General features: G+C 41.9%; 3 protein-coding genes across 3 annotated transcripts in view; 1 reads left to right on the top strand and 2 right to left on the bottom strand.

Moving 5' to 3' along the window:
* Window positions 1-27,712, bottom strand: part of LOC135225750 (putative leucine-rich repeat-containing protein DDB_G0290503) — a 562,436-nt gene that overhangs the window by 476,493 nt on the left and 58,231 nt on the right. The gene's annotated exons all lie outside the window — the stretch shown is intronic.
* The window catches only part of LOC135225751 (eukaryotic translation initiation factor 3 subunit K-like), a 136,320-nt gene that overhangs the window by 75,445 nt on the left and 33,163 nt on the right, over window positions 1-27,712 (top strand). The gene's annotated exons all lie outside the window — the stretch shown is intronic.
* Window positions 897-27,421, bottom strand: LOC135225752 (eukaryotic translation initiation factor 3 subunit K-like). The gene is made up of 3 exons (XM_064265150.1): window positions 27,298-27,421; window positions 11,924-12,143; window positions 897-1,030 (listed from the first exon to the last, which is right to left on the bottom strand). Exons 1-3 carry the CDS (start codon window positions 27,357-27,359, stop codon window positions 911-913), a joined length of 402 nt encoding a protein of 133 aa, XP_064121220.1. The 5' UTR covers window positions 27,360-27,421; the 3' UTR covers window positions 897-910.

The raw sequence follows: 27,712 nt of genomic DNA, 5'->3' as shown, positions 1-27,712 counted from the left end.
ATCTTCGATCCTAACAAGAAAAAATTTAAGCCTAAGGGCATGAAAAATCTTGGAAACAATATAAGAGATGAAATCATAAATAGAATATTAGGAAGCATTCTTGTTTCCACTGCAGGATATAAAAATGACCAACTGATATACTGACTTATATTACAATCCCTATTAGTAGGGAAAGAAAAGACACAGTAGGTAGACAAGGCTTGTAGTTGTTTGCAGCAGAACCATAGGCACTGACAAATAAAATTAAAGAGATTTTTTAAATGTATGACCATGGGTATCATTTCCAAATGCCATACAAGATCACATACACTGGGTCTTTTCTAGCCTAAGTAGCTGAGCTTAGATACTCGAAATGAGCCAGAGTATGGTATGTAATATAAGGAAGGGATGGGATGTGCTATAAAAATACTGGAAAAACAATGGGATTGCAAAGAATGAGATTGTTTAGAAATGCAATGAGATGGAATGAGGAACAGTTGCTCTGAAAAGTGATAGATATAGAATAACCAGGATGAAATCCTGTGGGAACCCCAAGAAATCCTGAAGAGTGGGTATATATCAAGACCTATCTAACAACCCTGCAATAAAAAGTTTTCTTAACTCATGTTGCAATGGTTAAGAACATGATGTCTAACAAAACAAAAAAATATGATATTATCTTGGAAGTAAGGAATGGCAAGCATGAAAAATATAATTCCATCACTTGTGATTACCAGCATTGACTACATTTTTATACCAGACTTGGTCTCACCATGAAGTCAACTCATAAGAATAATACATAAATTGCTGACTTGTATTCTTATAAACGCAAGCAAATATTTGACACGAAACCCCCAACAGGTTAGTTTCTAAATCTTTGTATGTATTGGTAACTACCTAATAATGAATATATACTGTACTTGCTGTAACTTTAATTTTTCATACTTACAAGGGTAGAATACTGTGCCTTTTCTCTCCAGAATGTTTGAAACTGACACATCTCCAGAAGATCATGAAGGTACATGATCTTCTTAATGTTTGCTTCTTCCATCTGTAAGGAAAATCACACTCTTAGGGATGTCCAGCAAATCTTTGCCCCTTTTCTCAATTATAATAATTTACAAGCCAAAACTTACAAAACTGAATCACCATGGCTCATCCTCTGAAAATAAACCCAATAAACAATGACAAAAACAATGGTGGTGAAATAGAGTACTCTCTCAATATACAAGATACATTTTCATTTCATGTTCAAAGCATTCAAACCTCTCACTGTTAATTATGATTTATTATCAAGAAAAATAACTTAAAAGATTTCTTGAGGAGTTCTTTCAAATCTGTATTTTCTTAATGGCTGCAAGAGTTGACCACAATAAATATTTTAGCCCCATTCAAAAACTCAACCACACCTTTGGGAAGTGCCAATTGGAGTGTTCCTTCAGTAATACAGGACAATACACAGTATATTGACATTCCTTTGCAGCATCCTTTAGTCCACAGTTGCACTGCTCTCTGCCCTTTACTTTTCATTGGTTCCCTTGTCTCTTCCTATCAGGCTATCTAAGTTCTTTGATTATACATTTCAATTCTCACACACTATTCAATCCTTCGAGCAAGCCTATTGAGATTCTAAAAATGATTGTTCATAATAATAATAATAATAATAATAATAATAATAATAATAATAATAATAATAATAATAATATCACAATCTATCTGATGTAAAGCTACATGATGTAAAGCTACAAAGATAAAATTACAGCATGCCTATGAAAAAGATACAGCTAAATAAAGCTTCAAACATCCTCAACAGATCTCCTAGAAATAAGGCTATGTCAGTCAATCAGAACAACTTAATGCATGGCAGCCAGGGGTCTGATGGCTGCCAAAAAGCTACTGGCCCATGTGGGAGTGATATGACTATAGAGAGAACACTGAATTGTTAAACTGCTATGTACTTAGTACCCAATCAGACCAAATACCACAAAAAAAGAATGGTTTCTCGATGAAATAATAGAGAAACTACAAGAAACAGACTTGCACCAACAATGAGCAAAAATTACCAGGAAAATGGCATACACCACTACAGAAAGGAAGAAATATTAAGACCCTAGAAAAACCAAAGGAAATTAGGCCCAACTGCATCACTGAAGCCAGTTATCTCGTATTGGAACTATACTAGTACCTGGACTAATAGGAGCTAAGGTGAAAATTAACATTCAAGAATGAACCACAAAAAGAATAAAAACATCAAGCAAAAGGAAAATAAGTCCAAATCCAAGCCATGAACATTAGACAAGGACGGAGAAACAGACACTAGTACACTTAGTCCCAACCTGAAGATGCCCTAGACCCTCAAATTGCTTGAATTTGCACAATTTTGAAAGGAAAAAGAAGGGAAGGAATCCCATAGGATCCCAACACCAAACCTGCTGTTCATTTGCCAAACTTAATTACTTACGTTAATAGCTATGAGTCCCAAGAATGTTGCTGAAGTTCACAGAAAGAAGAGGATGCTTTCTATGGAGAACGAAGATGGAGATAATCAAGAAGTGTAAATGTTTTCTGCCATTTGTTAATGTGTTTCGTAAAGTTTAGTGTTAATGTTTTCTCCCATTTTTTAATGTGTTTCGTAAAGTTGAGTGTTCATGTTTTCTGCCATTTGTCCTCCTCCCCTGTCGCCACTTTCGGAGATCGCCTCACTCGAAAGGTAAGGTTCCACATTTTACTACATGTACGTACATGTATGTAAAGTATTTCTTGTACCATGTACATTAATACACATTATTTACAGGTATGTACTACAATAAAGGTTATGTTAGGTATTGAATGGTCCAAATTGTTGAATTTCATTGTTTATTGGTCAATTTAGCTTTATTATAAAATTTACTGTGGTGTTTTTTGTAGGGCTTGGAGCGTATCAGGCAATTTACATGTAAAACGTAGTTCAAGATACGAAAAAATCAGGTTATGAAGGCTGCTTTGGAACGGATTAATTTCGTATCCTGAGGCACTACTATATTAAAAGAAAAAAAACCAAGTATTAAAAATTTTGTGTGGGGTTTTCTAGTTTTTAACTGAAAAAATAGGCTGTTTTTCAGCATTTTTTATAGGGGGTTCCAACTATTCATGGGGGGGGGGGGGGGGGTGGGGGGGGGGGGGGTCCTGTGCACATCCCCTGCTAATACAGGGGACCTAGTCAAAGGTAACCCTGGGTTAGTAATGGAGAAGCTGATTGTACATAGTACACACGTAGCCTTCCCAGACTGAACTGTAATAACTTTGTAAGAATCCCATCTGCAACAGTTATAATGAGGAGGAGGAATAAATAGATAAAGCTATAGGACTCCAAACACTGAAAGCCTCCTGGTTAGCCTTAAGCTGATCAGAGACCCTTAACACCTGGGTTCCAAAATAATTCAGAGCAAATACAGGTGATACAAACAAATAAGCAACCAGAGATTAATAAATCTCCACCAAAACTATACTGGTCATCATAAAGGAGAGGTTTCTGCTATCCAACTGAGTATACTGGGAGTATCTGCAAGTGATAAAATTAGCTTATCATAAAATACTTTCAAGATATACATACCAAAAATCTTTTATACCAATACTCTACATAAAAGACCCCCCCACATGCATACCCTAAGGCAAACAAGGCCTAGCACAACAAAAACGCCCAAACAAATTCTATTTTCCATACCCTGACATACAAACTACAAAGAAGATTTTCTAAGTAAAGCTCATTGCGTCACAAACAAAAGCTTCACAACTAAAGGACAGTATAGTAATAAAAGCTTCACAATTAAAGCACAATACAGTAATAATAAAAGGTTCACAACTAAAGTCAAAGTTCCACTGCCCATTGACAGACCAGTGATAGAAACATCTTGATTCAATGATGGGTGTAGAAAAAGTAATTAAAGGTACCTTTTTAATAAGTTGCAAGGACAAACCAGCTGTGGCAAAAACATTTTCCTATATAAATTAAAAAACTGAAAGGTTTTGTATTCTTCTTGCAGGAACAACTCTCTCTCTCCACCTTCATCTATGAGAGGATTTTTTTAATTAAGTCCTCTTTCCACTATCAATTTTAATTTTTTTTTTTAAATAATAAGCCAACATAAGTGTATATGAACTGGAACTGGCTACCTTTGGGAATTTTTTTTCTTCAAAAGTATGAAATCAGAGGAAATATGATATTGTTATGATACAATAAAGTTTTATACATACTTACATGCAGATATATACTTAGCTTTAGACTCCGTCGTCCCGACAGAAATTCAAATTCTGCGCCACACGCTACAGGTAGGTCAGGTGATCTACCGTCCTGCCGCTGGGTGGCAGGAATAGGAACCATTCCCGTTTTCTATCAGATTCTTTCTCTCTAACACCTGTCTCCTGCGGGGAGGCTGGGTGGGCCATTAATCGTATATATCTGCAGGTAAGTATGTATAAAACTTTATTGTATCATAACAATATCATTTTTATACATTCAACTTACCTGTCAGATATATACTTAGCTGATTGGCATCCTCGGTGGTGGGTAAAGAGGACAGCTAAATACTGAAATAGACAGGTAAACAACATATGTTGTTTTAGGTACAAATAAACCTTGGTTCCTACCTGATTAAGCGGAAGACTTCGTGGCTACTGCACCCAGGAGTCTGCTTTGCTTCAAGAGCCTCGGCGAGATAGTGATCTATGGCTAAGAGATCTTGTGGGTCTGCCAATGGGGTCTTATCCACTTACTCGGCAGAGCCTAAATGGCCTTTGTCAATGGGTGCTAATCCACTAATATGACAATACACCTGCTTTAAAAGCATATACGAGGAGCAAAAACATACATCCCGACCACCTGATCCTAACACCTGTGTTAGTTCTAAAGATTGTAAGGAGTATCCCCAACTCCTGACAACAACCCAAAAACTCAACACACACACACACCAGTACCAAAAAATTTTGTACACCCTTATTTGTCTGATATTCTTCAGTTCCTTCTGACAAAAAGCCACGGTCGCCTGTGCGACGCCTAGTACCTTTGACAGTCGAAAACAAGCCAACATCTCTAGCTATAGGGTTTACCGTACATACCACAATAATTAAGGATCAGTTTTTTGCCTCCCAAGTCCCAGCACCGTATCCGCTGACACAAACGGACCGAGAGAGAAGCACTTCTCATAAGTTACCCTGACATCCTTCAGGTAATGAGATGCAAAAACTGAATTGCATCTCCAATATGTCGCTTCGAGAATATTCTTCAACGACATATTCCTTTGAAAGGCTAGAGACGTAGCAACCGCTCGAACTTCATGAGCTTTAACTCTAAGAAGTTTGAAGGAGTCATCTGGGCAATCATTGTGAGCCTCAGTAATTACACTTCTTACAAAGAAGGCTGAAGGCGTTCTTAGACATGGGTCCTTTAGGATCTTTCACAGAACACCATAGACCCTGTTTGACAACCTCCCAGCTGCTTCTTTTTACTCAGGTAAAATTTAAGGGCCCTTACCGGGCAAAGGGACCTCTCCATCTCTTTGCCTACTAGGTTCGACAGGCCCTTTACTTTCAATGAATTTTTTTTTCCCTCTGGGCCAGGGCTTTGAAGGATTTTCATTTTTTTGCCAGAAATAAAGTCTCCTTTAAAACCAACCCTAGAATCAAGAGCGTGCATCTCGCTCGTTCTTTTGGCTGTAGCGAGAGACAACAGGAATAAACATTTTCTCGTAATGTCTCTGAAGGAGGCAAGGTGTGGAGGTTCGAGGTTAGAAATTTTAGGACTACGTCCAGATTCCAGCTCGGGGTTCTAGGAGCATTGATTTTTGAAGTCTCGAAAGACCAGATCAGATCATGAAGATCCTTATTATCAGCTATTTCTAGGCCTCTCTTCCTGAAAACAGCTGAAATCATACTCCTGTACCCTTTTATAGTGGATACGGAAAGATGCGATTCCTCCCTCAAGAAAAGAAGGAAATCTGCAATGTTGTTCACAGAGGTATTGGAGGAGGACAGCTTCTTCGATTTACAATATCTCCTAAAGACTTCCCACTTCGATTGATAGAACCCGTATAGTTGACGGTCCTATTAACGGGCTCTTAGCGATAGCCTTTGCAGACTTTTTGAGAAAAGCCTTCTCGCGTCTGACAAGCTCTTTCGATAAGTCGAAAGGCAGTCAGAGCGAAAGCGGGGAGGTTTTGATGATACCTCTCGAAGTGGGGTTGTCTGAGCGAAGATTTGCTCTGTTTGGAAGAGATCTGACGAAGTCCAACCACCGTCCATTCCAGTACCTCTGTGAACCAATCTTGGCTGGCCAATATGGGGCTATTAGAGTCATCCGCATCCCCTTTGAGGCCACGAATTTTCTGATTACTTCGCCCAGAATTTTGAATGGGGGAAAGGCGTATGTATCGAGGCCCAGCCAATCTAGTAGAAGGGCGTCGACAGCGAATGCTCTCGGATCTTCTACTGAAGAGCAGAAGATGTCTATCCTTTTGGAGAGGAACGTGGCAAACAGGTCTATGTGAGGTCTCCCCCATAGAGCCCAAAGAGTGCGACAGACCTCTGAGTGGAGGGTCCACTCTGTGGGAAGGACCTGGTTCCTCCTGCTCAGTCTGCTGCTGCTCACGTTCCTCTCTCCTTGGACAAATCTCGTGAGGAGGATGATGTTTCTCTCCTTTGCCCAAACTCCAAGAGATCCCTCGCCAGTTCGAAGAGGGAGAACGAATGAGTCCTGCCTTGCTTTCGAATGTATGCCAGAGCGGTGTTGTCCGAGTTGACCTGGACCACCCCGTCTCTGACTCTTGATTCGAAGTACGTTGAGGGCAAGGTGTATGGCTATCAATTCTTTGCAGTTGATGTGCCATGACATCTGCTCGTTCGTCCAGGAGGTGCCTGACACTTCTCTTGTTCCTAGCGTCGCACCCCATCCCGTTTCCGAAGCGTCTGAATACAACACTTGGCTTGGGTTCGGCACGGATAAGGACACTCCCTCGTTCTTTTTGAGAGGGGCTAACACCATCTCAAGTGATTCTTTACCTCGAGAGTATCTGGAACGAGTCCGAAAGTTGTCCGTCTTCCAGTTCCATACTTTCATTTAAGAAGAACTGCAGGGGGCGAGTATGAAGTCTCCCTAGGGGGAAGAACTGTTCCAGCGAGGAAAGAGTTCCTAGAAGGCTCAACCATTCCCTCGCCGAACTTTGTTCTCTCCCTAAGAAGTTTGAGACTTTCATAAAGCCTCGTATGAGTCTTTCCTGCGAAGGAAAAACTCGAAAAACCCCGAGAATCCATCTGAATCCCCAGATAAACCAGGTTCTGGCTGGGGATCATCTGAGACTTTCTCGAGGTTCACGAGTAATCCTAGAGATCGAATCAAGTCTAAGGTCGTTTTTAGGTCCTCCAAACACTGAGTTTCCGATCTGGCCCTGATTAGCCAGTCGTCTAAGTAAAGGGAGATTTTTATTCCCTTTAAATTGAAGCCACTTCGCTACATTCTTCATTAGGTTCGTCAAAAACCTTGATGGAGCTGTGGATAGGCTGAAACACAAGGCCCTGAACTGAAAAATCTTCCCCTTCATTACGAAACGAAGGTATTCTTTGACGAGGGAGAATGGGAAACATGGAAGTAGGCGTCTTGTAAGTCCAGGGAGACCATTCCAATCTCCTGGACGAAGGGCCGACATCACGATGCAGAAGTCTCCATACGGAACTTCTCTTTTTTCTACAAAATTGGTTCAGGGCACTTACATCTAGAACCGGTCTCCCCCACCCTCGCCGGAAGCCTTCGACTAAGAGAAAAAAGGCGGTTGTAAAATCCCAGGAGTGTGTGGATCTAGCACCGGCTCGATGGCTCCCTTGTTCCACATTTCCTCTACCATCTGAAGGAACGTGTTTTCCTCAGCACAGGGTCCTTGTAACGAGCTGACAGTTTCGAGAGGAGTCGACGTCAGGGGAGGTCTGTCCCTGAAGGGGATGTGATATCCCTTTCTCAGAACCGACATCGACCAAGGGTCGGCTCCTCTCTTTGCCCAGGCTTCCGAGTATTCCAGTAGCCTGGCGCCCACAAGTGTTTGGAGGTTCTGTATGCTATTTTCCCTTCAATTAAAGGAATGGAAGGCTGATCTTCCTTCGCTTGTCGGAAGTCTTCTTTTTGAAGGGGGGTCGTGTCTTGGGACCTCCACGAAAGGGCTGTTGATACGGAAGTGATACTTTTTTAGCAGCTGTCGTAACTGTTCTGTTCTTCTTTGCCGATTGGACAAGAAGGTCTTGCGTCGCCTTCTCAGTAAGTGAGTGTGATATTTCCTTCACTAACTGAGAAGGGAACAGATGTTTCAGATAAAGGAGTGAACAGCAATGCAGTTCTCTGCGAAGGAGAAACAGCCTTGGTCAGAAAAAGAACCAAAAACCGCGCTCTTCTTAAGTATCCCTGCTCCAAAGAGGGAAGATACTTTCTCCAGAACCATCCTGGGACTGCCTTATCAATACAGGCCAAAATGCTATGAAAGCACTTCCGGCTAAGACTTTCCGATTCTTGAGACTTCTTAGAAATTACCCCCAAGGGACCAGTCTAAGAAATTAAAAAACCTCCAGCACGTGAAGAGACCCATGAGGAGATGATCCAAAATCAGACATGCTCCAAGTAGATCGTGCAGAGGATAAGGGCTTGTCTCCTAGAAAGAGTCTACCAGACTCGAGAAAATCCGACTCTGCAGAAGCAGGAAGAGATAGGCCATATTCTCTCCTGTTTCGTACCAAATGCCTCTTCTACCTGTCAGTCTGGAGGGAGGCATACAGAAGACAGTCTTCCTAGTTCTTTCTTGGAATTCATCCAAGAACCGAGAGATTGGAGAGCCTTCGTCATGAAATGGCCGGTTTCATTTTCAAGAAGGCAGAGGACTTATATGGCTTATTGCTCGAATAGAGAGACCGAGGCGAAGGCGGGGCGGCAGGGCTCAGCGATTCTCCGTATTCCTGGAGCAGAAGTGCGGATAAAGTCTTATAATTAGACAGTCCTTCATTAGCTGGGGCTTCGTCTTCCGAGATATCCCTCTAGCTCGAGCCCAGCTGAAGGAGAACGATCCCTTGCAACGGACAAACACTCCGTAGGTCGCACATATTCTGCATTAGGAGAGCCTCTATTCGGGGAAGGACTGGCGGAAAAGACTCTCTCACGTTCTATTTTTGTAAGAGAGCTGGAAGTCCTTTCTATTCTCTTACATGATATCACCGATCTTTCATTTCCTTCTGAGTCCCAAAGAGGAAGATCGTTCCGATTGGAGAAGAACTCTTGGAAGGCGATTCTAGCCTGGAAGGTTCCGCATGTCTGGAACGTTCCGCTTTTGTAGAAAGCTCTTCACGCTCGGAGAGTTCCTCTCGTGCGGAAAATTCCTCTCGTCTGGAAAGTCTCGCTCGTTTGGACTGTTCACTCTTCCGGAAATAGATTCCCGTTTGGAAAGTCCCAAGTGTCTTAAAGGCAATCCGCGCTTTGAAGTTCCCGCTCGCTCGGAAGGATCCGAGCGCTTGGAACTTCCGCTTGAGTGGAATGCTTGGAAAGTTCCTTGCGTGTGGAAGGTTCGGCCTGTGCAGAAGGTTCCGCGCGCCTGGAAAGTTTGGAACGTTCGGAATGTTCCACTCGCCTGGAAGATTCCGCGCGTCTTATGGAAAGTTCTTCCACAGGTAAGGAGAGATCGGAACGTCCGCGATGTTCCAGCGCTTGGAAGGAAACTCTTTGGTACGTTCTGTTACCGTAGAGATTCCGTGCGCTTGATCATTTCCGAGCGCCTAATAGACTCCTTCACCTTTGGAAAGCGCCTCTTGCTCGGAAAAAATCCATGGAACGGTCCTTCAGTTCGTCTACTTCTTCGTTCCTGGACATTCTCTCCTCTCTACCGGAAAGTTCTCCTTGCCTGGAAAGGGCTTCTGTCCTAACTGGCGCTTCTCGCCAAGATGGTTCTTCCGGGTCTGAGGAAAACCACTCATCTATGGGAGCTCGTTGCTTGTGAGAAGATGGAACAATCTTAGGAACCTCTCGTTTCGAGGGAGGTACCTCTGAGAGCGCCGGCGGACCTCTTTATAGGAAGGGAGTTATCTTTCCTACGAGGTTTCTTGGAAAGAACTCCAACCAATGAGGAGATCTGTTCCTGCACTTTTTGTAGGATCTGAGCAGTAGTCGCATCCCTGTCCGTGTCGGAACGAGGGGAGGGAGATCTGGAAGGTGTCTGAGATTCCCTTACAGCACTTGGAGTTAACAAGGTTCTCTTTTTTTTTTTTTTACTGAAGAAGCTCTCAGGAAAGTGTTCTGGACTCGAGTCACGCGCCGTAGCTTTCCAGCTCCTCTTCAGGGGCGAGAAAGTTATTCGTGTCTTTTCCACCCTCTTCTAGGTGAAGGCGACTCTGACGACGAAAAACACTCACGAAGGATGCTTTTCCTGTTAGCGATCCCTGGCAGTCTGGGGCGAACAGAACCTGCCGAAGGGACGCCTGACCGGTGGGGACCTCTACAACCTTCGTACAGCTTTCGACATTCCTTCTCCTCTGGGCCAGGGAGCTTGGAAGAGGTCTAGACCTGGAAGCGTTGTAGAGCCGATCAGACGCCCCCTCCACGACACTGGGGACACTCACAAATCCACTGTCCCACTGTTAAATCACCACTCTTACCTTTCTAATGCCGCCATTTTGACCTGCATTCTATGAAGGGTAGCTTTCAGATCCGCAATTTCCGCTGCTGAATCTGTAGGATTTAAAATGGGTGAAAGGGCAGAAATAGGGGGAGAAGGATTAATTAATGCATCATGGGGAGAAGCTAGAAACTAGTTCGCTAGACCTAGATCTACTTCGGCTTTTGGAAGCTTTCCTCAGCCTATCCCTTTCTAGCTTCTTCATATAAGAAGTAAGATTCTTCCATTCTTCTGCACTCAGGTTCTCGCACTCCTTACAGGTGTTAGAAAAAGAACATTCATACTTTCTACAATGCCTGCATGCAGTGTGAGGATCTACTGAAGTTTTCGGCATTCTCACCCTGCAGCCCTCATTCACACACCTCACAACAACACTCGAGTCAGACATTCTTAGAAAAATCCAAAATCAAGTTCAAGAAACGGTCCACAAATAGGTATGCCAATACAACGATCCAGGTACGTCACCAAACGTCGGTCAAGAAGATCAATTGCGATGAAAAAAGAATTCCAGCCAGGAGGTACCAACAACAATGTTGACAGTACCGGCGACAAAAAGAATCTGATAGAAAACGGGAATGGTTCCTATTCCTGCCACCCAGCGGCAGGACGGTAGATCACCTGACCTACCTGTAGCTGTGGGCGCGAAATTTGAATTTCTGTCGGGACGACGGAGTCTAAAGCTAAGTATATATCTGACAGGTAAGTTGAATGTATAAAATTAAATGTTTGAAAACCCATTTATAGTAGTATAGTATTGGAATACATTAATACATGCATGTGTGCACACTTTATAGAAAGTATCCATAAGTTTTGGTTACCTGGCAGGCTAAGGATGAGTTATCACATATAAGGCAATCATTATATATTGTACATATTTAAATCTTTCTGTTAACTCCTTGTAATATGTATTATATCTGTGCAATTTATCCACAAATGTTCATTATTCAGTGAAAGTTGGTTGATTAGATTTTTAAAAATCATTCCATATGGCACATTACAAATTTTATACTATATGGTTACTATTTCCCAACCTGTGTATATACCACATACCAAAGGCTAATACTACTGTAGTATATGTAATAGTTCAAATCAATACCTATTTACCTGCAATTATATTTCCTTCTTTCAATAAGCAACAACTTTCTAAAATACCTATTCTGAAAGATGAACAATTACAAAACAAGCTACTAATTTAAAACATCCTTGCTTTGTTTCATAAAAAAAGTGCAAAATAGCTTACTCATTACAAATCTAACCTGAAGTTGACACCTTACCTGATCTTGGCCTAGGAGGCACTTGCAGAGGACAAAGTCAGTGTGTGGCAGGTTGGTCAAAGCTTTCATAAGAATTTGACACGCAATGTTGGACTGGTAAGTACTGGGGTTGAACTGATATAGTTTGAGAAGAGCCAAATTTGCCTCAAGATCATATCCATTATCACGTGCTTGGAGTTCCACATACCGTTCAAGAGTGTGTATGTTCTCTGGATTGTAGCTGAGGAAAAAAAATCTTTTACTTATTTGGTATCATCACAACACAGAAATAAAAGTACAATATCAACAATTGTTACTGAAACTGAGAGAACCCTGAAAGACAATAACAACAAATAACCATGGCGCTATTCAGTACCAACATATGAAGTGCTTGCCTGTGTAAGTTAGGTTAATCTATTTAGGACAAAGTAAAAGATGGGTTGTAGAGGTAGTCTGGAAGGGAACTCTTGTAAGAGCAATGGGTCTTGTCTTTTACTGAGGAGTTTTTCCATTCATCATAAAGTTTGTTTTTTTACTCAATTTTGATGAGGCTTTTTCTTCTCTTCTATCCTATTTTGGCAAGCATTTAATTAAATACAGTCAAACCTCGGTTTTCATACTCCTCTCTTTTCATACATTTCAGTTTTCGCAGACTTTTTTTCTACAAAATTTTGTCTGTTAAACTACGTTTCCTCGGTTTTCGTACACTTGGAAACGCTCCATCCAGGGCCCAGCACATGACCAGGCCCCGTATCAAGCACCCAAACAAAGCACCTTATCTTCTTTCGTGACCCATTCTGCTTGTGTGTTCATTGTTTTTGTGCCTTTTTTATTAGAGTGCAACTGCCTAATAAGCCATCATGGGGCCAAAGATAGTTCCAAGTGCAAGCCCTTCAGTAAAAATGGTGAGAAACATTATAGAATTTAAGAAAGAACTCGTAGCAAAGTGTTGAAGGAAGTTGCATGCCGATCTCAGTGAGAAAATACCTACAACAAGTGCTGCTGTTAGCGAATTTAAGGCCAGCAGAGGCTGGTTTGAAAAATCCAGAAAACGAACGGGCATACATGTGTCTACTTCAGGGATTAAGGACATGTTTGCAAAGTGGAATAATGTAAAAAAAATTGTGGAGAATTATCATCCCAACAAAGAAGTTGTAATCTTTGTCTCCAACATGTTTAATGACAATGCCATATATAACTTTACACAAATTTTAAAGAAATGCCAGAAACAAATGTCTCTGGACAGTATTGTTTTGCAACAGGAGTCCAGTAACTCTAAAGCTAGACCTAGTACCAGTAAAAATAGAAGTGGGGAAGTAAAGCTGGTCCTAGTGCCAATAAAAATATTAGTAGGGAAGTAACGTCGGATAGTGCCAGTAAAAAACGAAGAGAAGTAACCCCCGATAGGTCCTTGATACCTGAAGGCCTTCTGGAGAGATTCCCCTCCCAAACAATAACCTCTCCTCCTCCCTCTCCATCTTCCATACAATAACAAGTGTTTTCCATGAAGGTGAGAGTGATGTTAAATGTTCAATTATTCATTTCATTAGTCATTTAAATTTATTTCTCTTTTTTTTCTGTATTTAAAACTGTATTTATTCCCTATAAAATGTATTTTTATATATTTTTGGGGGTCTGGAATGCATTAATTGCAGTATTTACATTATTCCTTTTGGGAATTATTGTTTTGGTTTTTTGTACATTTCAGATTTAGTGGGAGGCTCTGGAATGGATTATGTACGAAAACCGAGGTTCTACTGTATTAATTATCCTGTGCAATTTTCATAATTGCAAAACTTTAAATATTAAAAACGTTCACGATAATCTATTTTTCCTCGATAATAAAAGATTTATGGAGAGCAGTATACCATGGAAAAATGTCATTTATCTTGAAATATTGCTATTTCATACAATTCACAAATCTTTTATCTTTTTTAAACTGGAGATTCACTCTTTAGATGGAAGATTTAGTCCAGTAATCATAACAGTTGTTGATCTCCTACCCAGAAAAGTCAGCTTCCCAGTGGAGCTCTGGCAGCTACACATTAAGCAGCCACAACAAGTTCTAGGAAGAGAGTATTCAAGTAATGGGCAATGTCCCTCACTTAGAAAGAAATAAATGGGGATTGGCAGCATTGAACACCTGACCCCTGTACCTGTAAAACCAAAAGGTTACTAGAGAGAGAGAGAGAGAGAGAGAGAGAGAGAGAGAGAGAGAGAGAGAGAGAGAGAGAGAGAGAGACCTTACCTTACAGACCTTTACACTTCGTTCGGGTTGTTGCCCCAGTCCCTCAGTGTGAGGCGCTCTAATGTCTACCAGAGAGTTGCTAGTACATCTTCCGGTATATTTGCATCTTCCAATCTTGGATGGTCTGGGATGCAGTTTAGATATTTGTCGGAGCTTATTCTTAAACACATCTACGCTCACTCCTGATATATTCCTCAGATGAGCTGGCAACGCATTGAATAGACGCTGCATTATCGATGCTGGTGCGTAGTGGATTAATGTTCTGTGTGCTTTCTTTATTTTTCCTGGTATAGTTTTGGGCACTATTAATCTACCTCTGCTTGCTCTTTCTGATATTTTTAGTTCCATGATATTTTCTGTTATTCCTTCTATCTGTTTCCATGCCTGAATTATCATGTAGCGTTCTCTTCTCTTTCTAGGACTATATAATTTTAAGGATTGTAGTCTTTCCCAGTAGTCTAGGTCCTTAACTTCTTCTATTCTAGCTGTAAAGGACCTTTGTACACTCTCTATTTGTGCAATATCCTTTTGATAGTGTGGGTACCATATCATATTGCAATATTCAAGTGGACTACGAACATATGTTTTATAAAGCATAATCATGTGTCAGTCTTTTCTTGTTTTTTGAAGTGCCGTAACAACACCCATTCCCATTTTTGCTTTACATTTTGCCAACATGTTCCTATTCATCATCACACCAAGGTCTTTAACTGCTTCCTTATTTGTGATTGTCTCATTATTAGGTCCCCTATATGCATATAGCTTTCCTTCTCTGTCTCCATAATTTATTGATTCAAATTTATCAGAGTTAAATACCATCCTATTTACCTCTGCCCAATCATATACTTGTTTTTGTTAAGGTCTTCTTTAGAGAGAGAGGAGAGAGAGAGAGAGAGAGATGGGAGAGAGAGAGAGAGAGAGAGAGAGAGAGAGAGAGAGAGTGTTACTGACTGTGAGCCTTCAGCTGTGGAAGTTTACCTCCTTGTCAGATGACATGCATACCCGTCCAATGACTGTCTGAAGCAGGAAGTGGTAGTATTTTTGGAAACTTCCTGCTTACACCTGCTAGTACTAATGAACAGTTGTCAACAGTCAGACTTGATGAGAGGATTCCCCATTCAACTGACTGCACACAAATTAGAGGGACACTGCAATTCACCTACTGTCCTAGTCAATGCTAAGGCTAAAGGGAAAAGTCTTGAGGATTATGTCTCTGTCTACAGCCTTCCACAAGGACTCATACATTGCATGGCTGAGACTAGTAGGTTAAAGGAGTAACAATCCACTCTGGAAGCCTGACATCGCTGGTTGGAAAGGACAGTTTAAAGTTCCTCTCAAGCACGAAACCCTCTATTGTAACAGAGAGGTCTGTGATCATATGTCGGAAGACTGGAAAAGGGTTGTGTGGAGCCCCCAGTCAGATTTCGTTTGACCCATTCAATCATGGGTAAGGCCCACCGCTAACGTTCAGTTAAGACTGTGCAGTTATAACTGCACAGTCAGCCTGTGCAGGCAAATATTCACTATGTACTAACAATACAGTCTTTCTTCTCAGCCAACCATAGTAGCCACAGCGTCAACACATGATGCTCTGGCTGTAACTGGCTTGCTGACATCAAAAATGCATAACATCAATTAAGAAGTTAGTGAAAGAGAGGTTGATAAAAACGAATTACACTCCCATGCAAATTTGTAAAGAGCTTAAATTTGGCCCCAAGGATTTTCACAATGTTTATTGAATATTTCACAAATGAAGGTATTGTTCCATGGCAAGATAATTAAATCATTAATTGTTTGCTTTCATTTCAAAGTTGACTCACATAGGCCTAGTATTTTTTCTATTTCATCATGGGGTTAATACTAATTAGTTTTCATTTTAAAAATGATATTGTTATTGTACAATAAAGTTTCATACATACTTACCTGGCAGATATATACTTAGCTATAGACTCCGTCGTCCCCGACAGAAATTCAAATTTCGCGGCACACACTACAGGTAGGTCAGGTGATCCCGCCGCCTGCCGCTGGGAGGCAGGAATAGGAACTATTCCGTTTTAAGCCAGATTTTTCTCTTCCACCTGTCTCCTGAGGGGAGGTTGGGATGGGCCATACGATCGTATATATCTCCAGGTAAGTATGTATGAAACTTTATTGTACAGTAACAATATCATTTTCATACATTCAACTTCCCTATCAGATATACTTAGCTGATTGGCACCTTTGGCGGAGGGCAAGAGAGAGCTAATTACTGACCTAATAGGTAAACAACATATGTTGTAGGTAATACAAGTTAATTAATAATACCCTAGTTCCTACCTGTTTAGGCGGAAGATTTCTTAGCTTGTGGCTGAGGAGTCTGCTTCGCCTCAAAAGCTTCAGCGAGGGTGTGCCCTATGGCTGAGAACTCTTGAAAAGGACTGTCAATGGGGTCTTATCCACTTACTCAACAGAACCTAATGGCAATTGTCACTGGAGTCTTATTCACTTACATGACAATATACCTATGCCTCTTGGCATAAAAAGGAGTAAAATACTGATCCCGATCCTAACCGTGGATTAGTAAATATGATTGAAAGGCGTTATCCCCAAACACCTTTCAAACAACCTAAAAAACTCAACTCCAATAATTTTTAAATCACAATATAAAATATAAGGACAAAAATTAATATTAAGGATCAGTCTTCTCTCCTTTCCCCAGCACTGTATCCGCTGATACATAGGGCCCTAGAGAGAAGCATTTCTCATATGTCACTCTCACATCTTTCAAGTAATTGAGGCGAACACTGAGTTACATCTCCAATACGTGGCCACTAAGATGTTCTTCATTGACATGTTCTTGTTGAACGACAATGATGTAGCGACTGCACGTACTTCGTGTGCTTTTACCCTTAAGGTCTTATATGCCTCACTATCACAGCTCATGTGGGCTTCAGTTATGATGTTCCTAACAAAAAATGCTAAGGCATTCTTTGACATAGCTCTTCTAGGGTCTTTAACTGCACACCATAAACTTTGATTGCAACCCTGCAACTGCTTCTTCTTCTGCAGGTAAAACTTCAAAGTTCTCACAGGACATAAAGTTCTTTCCATTTCATTCCCAACTAATTGAGAAAGGCCTTTTACTTCAAAAGTCCTAGGCCAAGGTCTCGAGGGGTTTTCATTTTTAGCTAGAAATAAAGGTTTAAAGGACAATACAGCTGAATCCTTCTTAAAACCCACTCTAGAGTCAAGCGGCTTGCAGCTCACTCACTCTTTTCGCAGTGGCGAGAGCTATTAAGAAAATGCATTTTCTAGTCAAGTCCCGGAAAGTAGCTTTATCGGGAGGTTCAAATCTCTCCGACATAAGATATTTGAGAAAACCACATCCAGATTCCAACTAGGGGTGAGAGAAGCTCTTAATTTTGTAGTTTCAAATGATTCTAATTAAATCATGCAGATCTTTGTTATTCTCTATGTTCAGGCCCCTATTCCTGAACACAGCTGATAACATGCTCTTATAACCTTTAATGGTTGACACTGCCAGATGAGATTCTTCTCGTAAAACAAAAGAAAATCAGCAAATTTCGGTCACAGAGGTATCGGAGGAGACAGCTTCTTCGCCTTACACCATCTAAGGAAAACTTCCCACTTCGATTGGTATATCCGCATGGTTGAGGACCTTCTTGCTCCAGCAATTGCTTTTGCCGCTTTTGCGAGAAAAGCCTCTCGCTCTGACCAGTCTTTCGATAGTCGAAAGGCAGTCAGAGCGAGAGCGTGGATATTTTTGTGATACCTCTCGAAGTGGGGTTGTTTGAGCAGATCTGTCCTTTCGGGAAGAGATCTGGGGAAGTCCACTATCCATTCCTGTACCTCTTGTGAACCATACTCTTGCAGGCCAATAAGGAGCGATCAATGTCATCCTCATTCCCTCCGAGGACACGAACTTTCTCATTACTTTCCCCCAGCATCTTGAATGGTGGGGGAAACACATAAGCGTCTATGCCCTTCAATCCATGAGACATGGCATCTATTGGATAGGGCTCTGGGATCGTCCCCCACGAGCAAAAGTTCTCCATCCTCCTGGATAGGAATGTTGCAAACAGGTCCACTTGAGGCTTCCCCCCAAAGAGACCATAGTTGCTGGCAGACTTGTGAATGAAGGGTCCACTCTGTTGGAAGGACCTGGTTTTTCCTGCTCAATCGTGTCTGCTCTTATATTCTTCCTCCTTGAACAAACCTCGTCAGGAGTCGAACTCCCTCTTTCTTCTGACCCATATCAACAGATCCCTTGCTAGTTGGTAAAGGGAGAAAGAGTGTGTCCCCCCTTGTTTTCTTATATAAGCCAGAGCCGTGGTGTTGTCCGAGTTGACTTGGACCACCACGCCTCTGACTTCGTTCTCGAAAAACTGTAGTGCTAAGTGCACTGCTAAGAGTTCCTTTGCATTTATGTGCCAGGCCTTCTGTTCTTCTGTCCAACTGCCTGACACTTCCTTCGTCCCTAGTGTTGCTCCCCACCCCGTGTCCGAAGCGTCTGAGAATAACACTAGGTGAGGGTTCTGAAGGGCCAAGGACACTCCTTCGTTTTCTTCTCAGTGGTTCTAACCACCATCGTAAGTGGTTTTTGATACTCTCTCCTATAGGAAAGGTATCCAAAAGAAAAAATCTCCTTTTCTTCTGTTCCAACTCCTTCTGAGATGGAACTGCAAGGGTCTCAGTTCAGTCTCCCTAGAGAGATGAACTGCTCCAGCGAGGAAAGAGTGCCCAGAAGACTGAGCCATTCCCTCGCTGAGCTTCGTTCTTTCTCGAGGAAGACTGAGATTTTTTCCAACCCTTTCGAGATTCTTTTCTGGGATGGATACGCTCGAAAACCCCGAGAATCCATCCGAATCCCCAGATAGACGATAGTCTTGATTACTGGGGATTGTGTGAGACTTCTCGAGGTTTACGAGCAATCCGAGAGATCTGGTTAATTGAAGAGCTATCTCCAAGTCCTCCAAGCACTTTTGTCTTGTCTGCGCTCTTATAAGCCAATCGTCTAGGTAAAGAGATATCCTCACCCCCTTCAGATGTAGCCATCTTGCTACGTTTCTCATCAACGCTGTAAACACCTGAGGAGCCGTCGAGAGGCCGAAACACAAAGCCCTGAACTGATAAATCCTTCCCTGCACCATGAATCGAAGATATTTCTTCGACGAATGATGCAGGGGGACGTGAAAGTATGCATCTTGCAGGTCGAGGGAGACCATCCAATCTCCTGGACGGAGAACAGAGAGAACCGAGTTGGATGTCTCCATGGAGAACTTTGTCTTCTCCACGAAGCGATTCAATGCACTCACATCCAGGACCGGCCTCCACCACCCCCCCCCCCCGAGGCTTTCGGCACCAAAAATAGGCGATTGTAAAAACCTCGGGGAGAGGCGATCCTGTACTACCTCGATGGCCTCCTTCTCCAACATTTGCTGCACCAACCCAAGAAGGATCTCTCTCTTTACAGGGTCTTTGTATCTCGCTGACAGCTCCCTCGGAGTCGTCGTCAATGGAGGTCTGTTCTTGAAGGGGATGAGGTATCCTTTCCTCAGCACTTGTAGAGACCAAGACTCTGCTTTCATTGAAGCCCATGCTTCCGAGAATCCAGAAGTCTGGCCCCAATGGTGATTGGAGGGACTGGAATCCCATTTTGCGTTCTTCTTTGGAACTCTAATGGAAGATCTTCCTCTTTTCTCTCCTCCTCTCTTCCTTGGGCTCGGCTAAAAGCTCTACCTCGAAAGGGCTGTTGGGCAGGTCTTGGCCCCTCTTTCGAGACAGAAAGCAGCTGATCTAGGCTTCTTAGCAGAATGTACCAGCAAATCCTGTTGTTGCCTTCTCAGTAGCGTATGGGAAATGTCCTTTACCAACTGAGAAGGGAAACAGCTGTGTTAGACAGAGGGGCATATAAAAGAGAAGCCCTCTGTACTGGAGAGAACTACTTTGGTAAGAAATGAACCAAAGACAGCCCTCCCTCTTCTTTTAATACTCCTGTCCCGAACAAGGATGCCACTTCAGCCGATCCGTCCTGCAACTTCCTTGTCCATGCATGCCAAAACACTATGCAAGACTTCTGGTTCCAAAAACTGAGGGTCTTGCGTCTTGTTGGCCAAAGCCCCAAGGGACCAATCTAGGAAGTTAAAAACTTCCAAGACATGGAATATTCCCTTGAGGAGATGGTCCATTTCAGACATTGTCCAGCTTGTTTTGGCCGATGGAAGTGCATGCCTCCTTGCCGAATCCACCAAGGTCGAGAAGTCCGCCTCAGCAGATGAGGAAGAGAAAGTCCCATAGATTCTCCTGTGCTATACCAAATCCCTCTCTTCCCTGATAGCCTGGAAGGGGGACAGGTAAACACAGTCTTCCCCGCCTCCTCCTTGGTTTTAAGCCAATTTCCGACCGACTGCAAAGCACCCTTCTTCATTGAAATGGTCGGTTGCATCTTCAAGAAAGAGAAGACTTCGCAGCCTTCGTACTCGAAAATAAAGACCGAGGAGAAGGAGGGGCAGCAGGACTCGAGACACTCCAAATTCTTTTAACAAGAGGGCTGCTAATATCTTATATAATCAGAAAGACTGCCCCTTGTTTTTCTTCAGTCAGAAAAATCCCCAATCCTTCCATCCGGTTGAGTTTTATTTGGAAAAGTAAAAAAAAAAAGTGTGCGCGACCGGAGGACTCCTCTCTCGGGAATGCACAGGCTTGTAGCAACACCGGCTGCAAAACCTGACAAGGGCTACGGTCGCTTGTGCGACATCTTGAGTCCCTGCCAGGAGAAGGCGATGTGATGTTGTTCTTTTACCCTAAGGCCCTCCTGACAGGACGACGGTCGCCTGTGCGACAACTTTCGTCCCTACCAGGAGAAGTCCTTAAATGTCGTTCCCTTTTTTCATGATCAATTCCTTCCCGACAGGGGCTACGATCACTTGTGCGACACCTAGAGACCCTGTCAGGGGAAAATTGATCTTAAGAAAAATCCCAAAGAGGAGCCTCCAAGTCCGCTTCAAACTCCCGATAACTCATCCAAATTGTATTCTGGATTTGTACAATCCTTGCGCCTGCTTTCAGGCGCTCTAGACGCTTTACGTCTTGTTTCAGCCGCTTCAGGCTTTCCAGGCGCCTTGCGCCCCCATTCGGACGCTTCAGGGTCTTCAGGCGCTTTGCGCCTAGTTTCAGGTGCCTCAGGCTCTTTAGGCGCTTTGCTTCTTCTTTCAGGCGCCCTCAGGCTCTAGGCGCTGCTCTAGGCGCTTTGCTTTTCCTTTGAGGCGTTCTAGGCTCTCCAGGCGCTCTATGTTTCATTTCAGCGCTCTAGGCTCTCCAGGAGTTAAATATTTCTTTTAGCCACTCAGGCTTTTCAGGCGCGTTGCGCCTCATTCTATTACTTGAGGCTTTACGCCTCATTTCAGGTGCTCCTCCAGACTCTTTTCGCCTCGCCAAAAGAGTTCCAGGATCTTCAGTTACTTTGCGCCTCCCTTCAGGCGCTTCAGGCTCTTTGCGCCTCATTTCAGGAGTCCGTCCGATTTCGGGAGCTCCAATTTTACTCCTCGATTCGGACATCTCATGTGCTTTCTTTCTAGTAGGAAGTTCCCTATATATATCATGTCGCCTTGACGGCATTTTGCGCTTGACAGTAGCCTGACGTCTGGCTGGCGCCAGGCTTCTGGCAGGCGCCTCGTCCGAGCTCTCAGATAGTTCTAAAGGACGGGATCTTTTGATCGGGAGAAATCTATCCTTCCTTCTAGGCGGATCAGACTTAAGAACTCCTACTAGCGAAGATATCTGTTTCTGCATATCCTCTAACATCTTCGTAGCTACGTCTCTCTTTCCAATTCCCGATGCAGGAGAAGGAGCTTCTGAATATACCTTCTTCTTCCTCTTTTCCGGAGGATATTCTTCCGGAAATTCTTCAGGGCTTGAGTCAAATGAAGGAGACTTCCAAGATCTCTTCGAAGGTCTCGACAATCTATCTGAACTCCATCCTTTTTTAGATGAGGAATCAGACGAAGAAAAACACTGTTTCAGGACGTCTTTCCAACGGACTATCCTTGGGAGCCCGGGACGTAACTACAGGATCTGCCGACGACGCCTGACCGGTGGGGATTCTCTGAAACCTCCCTGCGGCTTTCGACATTTCTTCTCCACTGGTCTTGGGAGCTTGAAAGAGGTCTAGGTGGCCTGGGAGTGAGACAGAGCCGATCAGACGCACCCTCCACTTCACTGGGAACACTTTCACTGCACTTACCTTCCAGTTCTTTCATTTTTGTTCCCATATGCTTAAGCGAAGCTTTCAGACTCGCAATTTCAGATGTTGAGCTTGCCGAGTCCGATAATCGGGAAGGTAAAGCTGTATGGGAGGACAATAGGGTTATCAAATAGGCAATAGTCCGCTAACTGGCTCGTTAGAGACCGACCTACTTACACTCTTGGAAGAGGCTTTTCTAGCCCTATCTCTCTCCAACTTTCTTAGGTAGGAATTAAGCAACTTCCATTCCTCCTCATTCAAATTCTTGCAATCATCACATGTATTCAATTGAGAGCATACATTCCCTCTACAATTTTTACAAGTGGTGTGAGGATCCACCGAAGCTTTCGGCAGTCTCACAAAACAATTCTCATTCACACACACTCTGAACGAAATCGACACGTCAGACATTATGAGAAATTCCAAAGCCAAATCCAAAAAACAGTCCACAATAGTGTATGCCAAACCAAAGATCCAATACGTCACCAAATAGCAGTCCAAAAGATCAACGGCGTAATGAAATTCGAAATTCAAGTCAGGAGGAACTAGCAACGATGTTACTAGTACCGCGACAGAGAAAAATCTAGCTTAAAACGGTAATAGTTCCTATTCCTGCCACCCAGCGGCAGGCGGCGGGATCACCTGACCTACCTGTAGTGTGTGCCGCGAAATTTGAATTTCTGTCGGGGACGACGGAGTCTATAGCTAAGTATATATCTGACAGGGAAGTTGAATGTATGAAACTGACTTTCTTATGACACAATGAATGAAAATCCATAGTTTACTACTATTCTTCCTTTGTTTCATTAGTGTTTTTGAGTCTCATTTCATTTCAAAACAAACTTACTTACATAGGATGTAAGCAATGAGTAAACACACAGTCCAATATTGTTTGATTTTGTTTCACCATTAAGTAGAATACTTTATTCTCATTTTAAAAGTGAATTACATACATGATGCATAATCATGAATAGATGCATATAGGTCTAATCTTGTTTTACATTGAGTATTTTGTCATAATAAATATTTGTTCTCACAGAAAAACTGACTTGCATATATATGTTATAACCACGAATAATCATACATGGGCTAAATCTGTCACAATAGTATTAGGATTTTACTTGCCAAAGCAATGCCTCATTCCTACAGATTTCAATGAAATCTAAGAGAAATTCAGGATTTATGCTGCCACTTTTAGCCTTCATTATACATTATTTTTCCCGGAGAAAAATGTAAAAATTATAAATATTATTTTGACAATCATATCAATTATTAAAAACAAGCAAATCCAATATATCAGTTTAGGTATAGTAACAATTTTCGGTTTAATAAAACCCAACTCAATGTACTTGATTGGTACATGTTATCTGTCCATGGATGGACAATGAACTCAGCCAAAAAAACAGTTACCTCTACCACATTAGCATTGCAGTGCGCAGGTGAGAAGAACTATGCAGGGTGTTGAGAGGAACGGTCAGTTATAACCGCACATGTACTGCACAGGCATAATAACTGAATGTTAGTGACGGGCTTAAGAATAGCTAACATGTATGGAAAGTACAGTTATTTTCTAAAAAAATATGAGGGTTCATGAACAATGCTAAAAGCTAATTAGTGCTTTTAAGTTTCATCAATCAGGTGGGATTTTGGAATTCAGTCATTGCTTGAAAATTGCTTCAATTCAGTCACTGTTCATCTGATACAAACATGTAACTTGTCACCCTCCCTCCATTTTTTTTTTTCTCCTCCCAACACTTCTGTTATTCATTTTGAAACCAAATGGATAGTTTCAAGAAATGGACACTATCATATCCTACAATTATCAGGGACCACAGTGGGAAACTTGGATTTTTCAAGTGGGGGAAAATACATGCAAGTGGAATAAAAGGATGTATTCTAACATCACCATGACAGCCTACTTCTGCTAGTTCTGATTCTCATAGAAGTAAGACCTACATACTGAATATGTACATAGTTTGGTGAAAGTTTTACTGTAAACCTTAATCTTAATCTGGAGTTGAAGTTGAGACTTTCCTGTTTTAATGTGTTTTAAATATTTCTAACTTTCATTTTGGTATCAAATTAGTAGGCTAGGCCTAGATTTAGAGATATAGGGCCTGCTCTGATATCCTAAAATTATGGGGACCACAGTGGGAAACAAGAGGTTTTTGGATAGGGGAAAATACAAGTGAACACGAGGATTTATTCTAACATGTCCATGTTACTTCAGTAAGTTTTGATTGTGATTAAGGTAAGGTTATTTGAAGGTTTTCATGACATTATTCCCAGGTTAGTAAGGACTGATAAACTAGGTTATTTTAGTTGGGGGCCAGGTGAGGACCTGGCACCCTAGGTTAGGTTTGGTCACAACTGTTATTATATTTATTAACAATCCATAAATTAGGTTAAGTCAGGGGGCCTAGGTAAGGACCCAGGCCTCCAAGGGTTAGGTTAAATTCATCCTTGTATTTCACTTTTTTGTGTTTTCCCCTACCCATCCCAAAAATCCCACTTTTCCACAATGTTCCTTTAAATTGTAGGGTACAAGGGGTGGGGAGTACCTGAGGAATGAGATGAACTTCAGAAACTTAAAAAGCACAGATTAAGGCATAGGAAAATCATATTTACAACTAGGGAATACAATAATGTTTTAAAGTGAAAATAAACCAAGTCAGTATTTAGTTTTAATGCTGAACTTTTTAGTCTTCTTAACCTAGCCTAATTGCTTGATATTAAAATCATACTGCAATCTACAGCTAATTTACTATTACCAAGCTATTTATCATTTGTAGTTTACTTTTAAAAACATTCATTCCTGTGTGGCTCGTACGAAACATGGCACTCATGGAAGTGACTGATATATAAGCAACCTTTTTCCAATATTACAAATTTTAAAGCCAGCGACGTCATCATTTTGACTCGAAGAACTGTTCAAGTAAGACGGTTTTCTCAATTGGCAAAGAATTTTCATCTTTTTCTGCAGTTGAGGAAGCAATGACACTATTTGAGAAGCGAGAAAATATATCATATTGTATTCAAAGTGTTTCACGGCATTTAAAGCCAGCAACGTTGTCATTTTCACTTGTACCACTGTTTGAGAAAGAAGGTTCTCTTGATAAGCGATAAATTTTCATTTTTCTGCGGTTGAGGAAGTGATGAAATTATTTGAGAAGAAAAAAATAAACAATGGCAAAAAGACACTAGAACATTTGTAGCTGCGAAGAAGAGGATGAAAAACTTGGTAGAAAATGAAAACCTTCTATACTATGAAATCAAGTATACCTGTATCAAAGGTGGAAAGGCATACAGGTCCCACAGACCTGGCCAGAGACTATATCAAAGGTATTTAATTTTTCCAAATTAATATTCAGGTTTATTAGCTCCTGTAGGTCTGTGGCTAATTCCTAGTTCATGATGTGGGGCCTAGTACTAACAACTACCTAGATACAATAGTCCAAAAAATAATCAACTGTGCATGGGCACTGGAAATGCCGGCTAAATAGTAAAATACCTAAGTAGCATGCCGTGACAGAGCAAAATATCCACTGCCATATCTTATACTAGCCTATACTATACCCTACTTATCAACCAACAGGAATAGCCTATTTCCAAAAGGAAGCTGTCTATTGTCTACAATATTTAGCCTTACTTAGGGGGTCCAGGGAGAGATGAAGCCACCCCTGCCAGGTCAGGGACAGCACCCCAAGTGATGTTAGGAAGATCTCTGTGGCTATGGAACCAACAGCTGGTTTCCAACTTTCCAAATCTAGCTACTGCCTAGCTAGCTATATATATCCGACAGTATCAAGGTCCTCATACACTGAACAATTGTCGTTATCGACCCACACACACACTATTCACAGTACGAACGATCTCCGCACCAATTTCAGTCTGAACAAAGATTTTGTCTAGGGAAGACATGGCATAATCTCTAGAAGGGACGTGCGAGATAGTAGCATTATATCGGCAGACAAACCCATACATTGAATGATCTGGTCGTGACAAGATTCCCGCCAAGATCGTTCAGACACGAAGCTCCGCCCACTTCTGCATTCAGACAGCCCATAAACAGTGTTTTTGCGAACGATACAGACAGTCGTTCAGATAGTAGGCTAATCGTTCAGTATGGGGGCCTTTAGTGTTATCACGAGTACTTGTGTTAGGAGGGGGTGGCCGGTAGGCTAGGTAAGTCATAATCTTACTACTAGGTAGGCCCTATTATCTTCTTCCGTTATCGGACGCAACAAAATTGGTAATAAACACACCTGCACATAAAAAACCGTCGGCACAATAACAAGAATACTTCCCTAAAAGTCGCATACACAACTCTGAAAAGTCAGAAACCAGCTGTCGGTTCCAGAGCCACTTTAATAGGAAGATAGGAGGTACCTAAGGTCTGGTTAGGTCAGGACAAGGCCTTCCAAGAAAGGTTAGGCTTGTTTTCGTCTGTGGATCATAGGTAGTACCTATTTTCGTCTTTTTACACTCGCCCCAATTTGCTTATGGTAGGATAGGTCTTGGCAGGGTACACCTAGGCTCAACACTGGCCGGGGTAGGATAGCTTAGGGGGAGGTTAGCGCCAAACGTAGCCTATGGTACCTACGTCGGCTAGCTTCAGAAAATTGCCCTGTAGCCTAGTGCTCTTGTAACTGCAACTGTAAGAGGGCTTTTGCGGGAAACCCAGACATACGGTACGCCTACCATTTGGCAATACCTAGGTACTGGCTACCTACTAGTAATAGGTAACTAAGCAGGGTACCGGTATCGTCGAAGAGCATCCAGCTAGCTAGTGTGATGGCATGAATATCACTTTTCCATAATTTCCACTGGCTTTAAGGAAATATTAAGACTCATAGTTCCACCTAAAGACGTCATAATACGCTGAAAGTGAAATTTAGATCTTACCGTTCAATTCCCCGAAGCATTGAAGCGACAGTTTGCCGCATTGCTTCCGTTGCTTCAGCCATTGTTTTGGTGTAAGGGGCCTGCTCCTGCTGCTTGTTGTGTGACACGACTATCTCAGCATGTTCTCAATAGAGAAATGTAAACTAGATTACTTTCCTAGTTAAGTTAGTTTGCCATCTTGTTATATTTTACTTCATTTCGATTGGTTGTGTTTTTTTTTTATTTACGTAATTTTTAGATAAATAATTCTTCTCATTGTGAATTCAAACTACAAAAATCAAGACAATAGCTTCTTTTTGACACTAGAATAATTTATTAACTACGGACTTTTAATGTTCTTTGGCTCGACAGGATATCAGTTTTGTTATAGTTACAGTCATAAGTCGGTTACAATTTCTGCCAAAACTGAGATGTA

This window comes from Macrobrachium nipponense, chromosome 13, assembly GCF_015104395.2.
Source record: "Macrobrachium nipponense isolate FS-2020 chromosome 13, ASM1510439v2, whole genome shotgun sequence".
NCBI lineage: Eukaryota > Metazoa > Arthropoda > Malacostraca > Decapoda > Palaemonidae > Macrobrachium > Macrobrachium nipponense.
Note: the sequence above shows the minus strand (reverse complement) of the source record. Positions and strands in the feature narration are given on the sequence as shown.